Source organism: Pavona decussata, unplaced genomic scaffold, assembly GCF_977016875.1.
Source record: "Pavona decussata unplaced genomic scaffold, jaPavDecu1.1 SCAFFOLD_48, whole genome shotgun sequence".
In the NCBI taxonomy this organism is placed as follows: Eukaryota; Metazoa; Cnidaria; class Anthozoa; order Scleractinia; family Agariciidae; genus Pavona; species Pavona decussata.
Genome location: NW_028145470.1, coordinates 5341214 through 5347500, shown reverse-complemented (window position 1 = coordinate 5347500; position 6287 = coordinate 5341214). Strand labels below are relative to the sequence as shown.

Genomic DNA, 6287 nt, shown 5'->3' with positions numbered 1-6287 from the left:
AGGTTATAAAATATGCCGGTATTGATCGAGTTAAAATGATTTATGTAACAAGCAAAACTTAGAGATGTCATTTGAATGAATAACAATAAAATCAAACAAATAAGGCACTTGTTGATGTGTATTGTTTAAAATGTTAATGTATGTAAAGACTAAACTGAAACGAACCCCGTTCTAAGGACTGAAGGACGAACAACGCTCTCGTTCCTCGCTTCTATCAGATCAAAGACAACAATCTCAGACTATACGTTTGTCAGGTCAAGGACGAAAAATACCGAAGCTCCACGCTTGAAGTAAAGGACGAACAGACACGACTCTCGCTCGAGGCTTGAGGTCAAGGACTAACAGACGAACAACACTCTCGCTACTCGCGGCGGAATGCGGCCGGGAAATGGCATCCCACGCGACACGAACGGAATTGACACGCTGTATCCATTCTACTCCCTTTGGTTTTGCCACCTCTTTGATGCAGCGTACAGTAGGTGAAGATTTCTTTGAAGGCCTCAAGCATGTTAAGGCATGGCTTACTCTACTTAAGACCCTCCCCCCGCGAATTTGTAACCACCTATCTTTGAAATCAATGTTTTTTAAATCCCCAGAGAGGCCATAAGTTTGTAATCAACGTATTACAGCAACCTTAAATTCCTTGAGGCATAAGAATAGTGGTCACGTGTTTGATGAAGTCACAATTGCGCTCAAAACTAATTATCAGATGGGGTAAGAATGGTTCATAGTGACTCGAAGCTTAGCATGTGCGGTTGTAGATTCTATCGTATAGTAACTGCATCTGTCCTGAATGGAATAGGTTTTGGTTTTATTAAGGGACCGTTCATTTTTTATGAGCATGGGGGGGCTGGTGGGATTTGGGGGGGGGCCACGAGAAAAAAAATGGCACTAAAGGGGGGGGCTACCAAAAAAAATTGAGTGAAAGAGGGGGGGGTCACCAGCAATAATTGGCTAGTAGGGGAAATTGATAGTGGCTCAACACAGAAACAGATGAAGAAATTGAATATTATTTCAATTTTATTTAATACGATTTTCCTAACCACTTTTAATTTGTTATAATTTGTACATACTGAGGTCGAAATCTGTATTTTATATCAACAACAACTGAGGAAATGAAGCATATCTGTTGGAAAAGCAATAATGAATATAAACTGAAGTAGACACCTATGTTTGTACAAGTTCAAATTAATATAAAAACGTAACAGTCTCACTATTGAATCATCCGTGGGGGAGTAGTTTTCTACAAAGTGGTTGTACTCAGAACTATATCAATAGATTGTTTAATGTTCTGTTTAATAGTACTCACTTTTATAAAGGCTGTTGATTAGTAAATTATTTGAACCCAGGAGTATCAGTAGACTCAGTAGTATGCCTAGTGTGAACATCCAGATTAGTTTTTAATAGTAGAACTGTTGTTGGTGACTTCGGTTGACGGTAAATCTGAGCCGCAGGCTATCTTCAGAAAAGCTTGTAACTGTCATTTTTAATAGCAGTACTTTAATATCCAGGCGCGTAGGAGGGGGGGTTCGAGGGGTTCGAACGAACCCCCTTTGAAGATCAATAATGGCGGAAGAAAAAGCACAATGAGGAGGTTGAACAATTACATGAGGTGTACCATGCGAGAGAGTAGAATGTCCGCCCTGGTTCTAATGCATATCAAATATGATATGCCTGTCAATCTTGACGAGATAGCCAATTTGTTCGAAGGCCTACACCATTAATGATGCAGTTTACCAGCTTGGTGTATGACTATCAGCAGATCGAATAGTTATCAGAACTTGACAGGGCGCGGAATGTACATTGAACTTTCTTGTTTAAGTTGAAACAATTATGCCGTAGAAATGATGTATATAGCTTAAAAAGCTGCTGTAAAACAAATTTGTGATTTGCCTAAAATAGGTCTCAAAATGCAGGAAATGAGGTTTCTGGGAACCTAGATTTTCAAAAATTTCCGGGGGAGCATGCCCCCGGACCCCCCTAGTAAGAGCGCCTCCGGCGCTCAGCAAGATTTGGGGCTCAACAAACACCCCTATCTAACCCTTACCTACGCGCCTGATATCTGTGTGTCCGCTGTTTTTTTCTGTTTAATATGACTTGTAATCGTTGATTGGTATGCTTCGATCCGTATTTTGTTAGTCGGATCTGTACGTGTATTAATTGTTTCTACTCGAAGGGGAGTAATTTCACGTTAACCATTTGCTTGATTAATTTTTATAGTTCCTTTGAGAATCTAAATGGAAATTTAGGGTTTGCCGTAGCCGTAAACCTGTTGCTATCTATAAAACGTTTTTTTAAACAAGAGAAATCTGTACCTAAGCAGAGAACGGTAACTTTTTAATAGTACTGTAAAGAAATCACGGTAACAATTAAATTTATCTTTGATATAAACAGTACATAAGCGTTTTGTTAAAGTTAGGAGTATGATTTGTTTCTGGTTGGGCAGGAGGGGGGGGGGGGTCATCAGAAAAAAAGTTTCTGCTTGGGGGGGGGGCCATGTGGAAAAAAATTGCATGCTAGGGGGGGTCATGCAGTTTCGTAGTGGCAATTAACCAAATCCCACCAGCCCCCCCATGCTCATAAAAAATGAACGGTCCCTAAGGCGGGGGTACACCTGAAAGCCGTTTTCACGCCGCTTAAAATCGGTCCAATAGAAATATCTTGTTCGCATTTCAAGCAATACAAAAACCCTCTACTCATTACACAAATCAATGTTTTGGGGTGTTTTATGAATTTTTGGGTGATTTTTAGGTATATTTGGAAGGAAATAATTTTTCTTGAAGGATTGGTAAAATTAAAAGAAATAAGAAATGTTGAAGATTTTGGGATGTTTTAAAACTAGAATTTGTAGTTAATAATTAATAGACGGATACCAAGTTAGTCCACTAGAATCCCGGGGTGCTCTTGTGTGGGTATCAACTGTCTGTGAGTGTTCCAAAAATCATTTTCTTTCTTCTATCCATTCTTAAAACGTCTTCAAATTTTACTCAAATTCGTGTGTACCCCCGCCTTAACTCCCTTAGGAAGTAAAGGGAATATTATAAAACTCGACACACACACACACACACACACACACACACACACACACACTAATACACCAGGAGGGCGTTTCAACCAAACTGCCTCGAAAATTGAAATGTATCTCTACAAAACAACGCTTAAATTACTAGAAACAATGTGGAATAACGTCTTTTGTATTTTCAGTGCAAATAAATTGCTTTTCTACAAGAAGATCAAAATGTTTAACTCAGTATATTTACAACATTAAAACTGCGCCTGAAACAAGCTGAAGCGAGTGAATGCCATTAAAACAAAACCATTTCTTCTGGAGGAAATCCTTTCCTGTTTTATGTTTTGAACTTTTAATTACTTTTTGTTTCCTTTCATCAGGTCTACGTCAGCTCTTTGACTGGCGGAAATGTGCAAATGTAGCCGTTTTTAACAACATTTGTTTGAAATTTACGAAATGCAATACGTACTAAGCTCAAATGAAAGAGTGATTTTCGTTTGACCTTGAAATGATATATTTTTTACGCCATGCAGAACAGCCATTCACTAAGGTGCTCAATGGAGTTGCCAGCGAAAAACGTGGCCTTTTCCGCGTGGTTAGCCGCCATTATGTGTCACCCCATAAGTCCTTGTACGAGTAGTTATTTCGATTTGCCCCGCCCCCCTACCCCCGGGCAAGACCGCTTGAGGAAATTCCCGACCCCCGGGTCAGACGTGCCGGGTTTTCCCGGGGGTGTGCCCGTGGGGGGATGGTAACAGGTAGAATTGAACCACGCATAAAACGCAGACTACAGATCGGGCGTAAAAAACGGACAGACGGTAAAATTTAGACCAGGAATATACAATGCTTTCAATATACTTGCTTGTACTATGCTGTAAAACAATCGACAAATGACAACTGAGATTTTATTATGTCAAATTTCTGGCGTTTACAGCTGGATATGCCAGGAAACTGAAGCCCAAGTTCACGCACATATGCGTCTTGTTACAACAGTTTTTAGGAGGGTTCCAATAATAGATATAATTATTAATAGCAGGACGTTCAGTCACTGATGGCATTATACTCTCTATAAATATAGCCACCTCTCTCTCCCAGTTGGCTTGATAGCTCATTTGTTATAGCACTGCACTGGTATCGCAGAGGTCATGGGTTCAAATCCCATTCAAGCCTGAATTTTTTCAGGCTTTCTTTTCGCAATAGCAAGGATCTTTCTTCTATTTAATTTCTATTTAGAGGTCAGGTCAGGTCAGGTACCAGATATTTTACTACTTTTGGTCTCAAATATTGTCAGGGTTTGGAGTACTGAGCTGCAAACTCCCACCATAATTTCAGAGGAGTACCCTGGAGGGTGTGGGTTTGGTTTTGGCCAGGGGGGGGGGGTACTATTCAGAATTCCAGTAGGGGTATGCTGCCCCGTTCTCCAATTCCTGACCCTGTTTCAAACCAAAGCATGCCATTTTCCACAACCATTTTCAGACCTGGCCTGTAAAATCCATACCCGTTTTCAGACCTTTGTTGTAGTGTAATTAAGCTTCACATCAGTGCTAAAGTCAAGAATTGGTAAAATTCACCCCAAAATTCAACTCGAATTATATATTTTGGATACTTCTCTTTCTCTACTATTCACTTGGAGTTGAAAAGACAAGTACGTTTATACCCTATCGTGGTTCCGTCGGTGTTGCCGTCAGATCTTTGGCAAGCGTACGAAACAGAGAAATATGTTGTCGTTTGTTTCCACGGGAGAGTATTACTACAAGTGTTTTGATGTCATGAAGAACAAAACCGGCGAATTCTTCAAAAATGTCGAGATCATGCGAGATCACATGCCCTCCATGATTCAAAAGACGCTTCATCTGGAACAAGAGCGCGCCTCTTTCAATATCTTGAGCGTTGGAAGTGGAACAGGTGACATGGATTTGGAAATTTTGAAAATAGTTAAAGGCGAGCTGCAGAAAAACCAAGGCTGCCATCAAGTGAAGATATTCAACCGAGCTATCGAGCTAAATAAATATCCTTGCGACCTTTACAAGGCTGTCATCAAAAACCTCAATGATGAACAAACAGTCTTTGATGTTCGGCAGCAGAAATTTGAGGAGTATATAAAAGAATTCACCAGGGAAGAGCACAAGTTCGATATTATTCATTTCATCCACAGTATTGCCTACTACGACGATATTGAATCAATTCTGAAGCACTGCATTGAGAACGAACTAAATGACGAAGGACTCTTGGTTTTCATAGTAGAGAGACCGGAACTTTATTCTCGAGTTGTTGAGAAGCAACTCTTTCCAGAAAAGCATGAAAATCTAGCTGACGAGATTTCTAAAAGCTCTGAAATTGCTGAGAAAATATGCCAGGTTGCCGAGAAGCATGGCTGGAAGCATGAAGTCTACACGGTTGATTATTCTATCGACGTTACTGAGATCTTTGATCCGCAATCAACCGAAGGCAATCTGCTGCTTGATTTCATTACTCACACGGAGAATTTTCGCGGTACAGCAGATAAAAAACTAATGCAAGAAACTATCGCGCTGATTGAAGATCTCTCAACTCTGAAAGATGGGAAGCGTCTTGGAGAAAAGAAGGAATCGCTTATTTTTGTCTATAACTAACCTTCGTTACGTAAGACAAAGTACAGTCAAACCTCGATTAACCAGACTTGTCGATCACTTTATATCCAGCTAGACTTATTCTTTGGTTCCAAGTTTGTCATGAATATGTTAGGAAGGTTCTTCCAACATTAGCTGTTACTAAGAGATATCTATTAAAACTTATATCAAATCAGGTCTTATACAGGTGGACAGTTGATCTTTGTGCATCGCAATTTCAATAGCTTAAATCCTTAAAAGGATTCAAACAGACTCGGCATATCTTTTAGAGTACCTTTTTTTAATCCACAAACAGAGTCGGTATTGTCCCAAAGTAGTTTTTAGAATGGCGTTTAAACAGGGGATTGGGGATTGAGCAAAAAATAAGCAAAAAATAATTACGTGCACAACGCCTGATAATTTCCAATGATGAAGCGTAAAACAGTAACATCGAAACAAGTAACTTAATCACTGAGGCATATCGATCCAACTGGTATCTTTTTAAGTATTCTTCAAGAAAAGATATAAAATTAGCAAGGTGTTTATGAAGCAAATAGCGTCCAAAATCAACAATGTATAGAAATAAAAACCGCTAAAAGAAGAAGAACGGTATGAATGTGTCGAAAGTTTGAACACTCATAGCAGTGTTACTTTTCAATACGTGTACCACTCTTTATCACACATCGTAG

The 6287-nt window shown here is 39.6% G+C and overlaps 1 protein-coding gene across 1 annotated transcript; it reads left to right on the top strand.

Annotated features, from left to right (window-relative positions):
- Positions 1 to 4277: 4277 nt before the first annotated feature.
- LOC146481947 (histamine N-methyltransferase-like) lies at positions 4278 to 5866 on the top strand. The gene has a single exon (XM_085107618.1). The coding sequence runs from the start codon at positions 4729 to 4731 to the stop codon at positions 5620 to 5622; it is 894 nt and encodes a 297-aa protein (XP_084963744.1). The 5' UTR covers positions 4278 to 4728; the 3' UTR covers positions 5623 to 5866.
- The last annotated feature ends 421 nt before the right edge of the window (positions 5867 to 6287 follow it).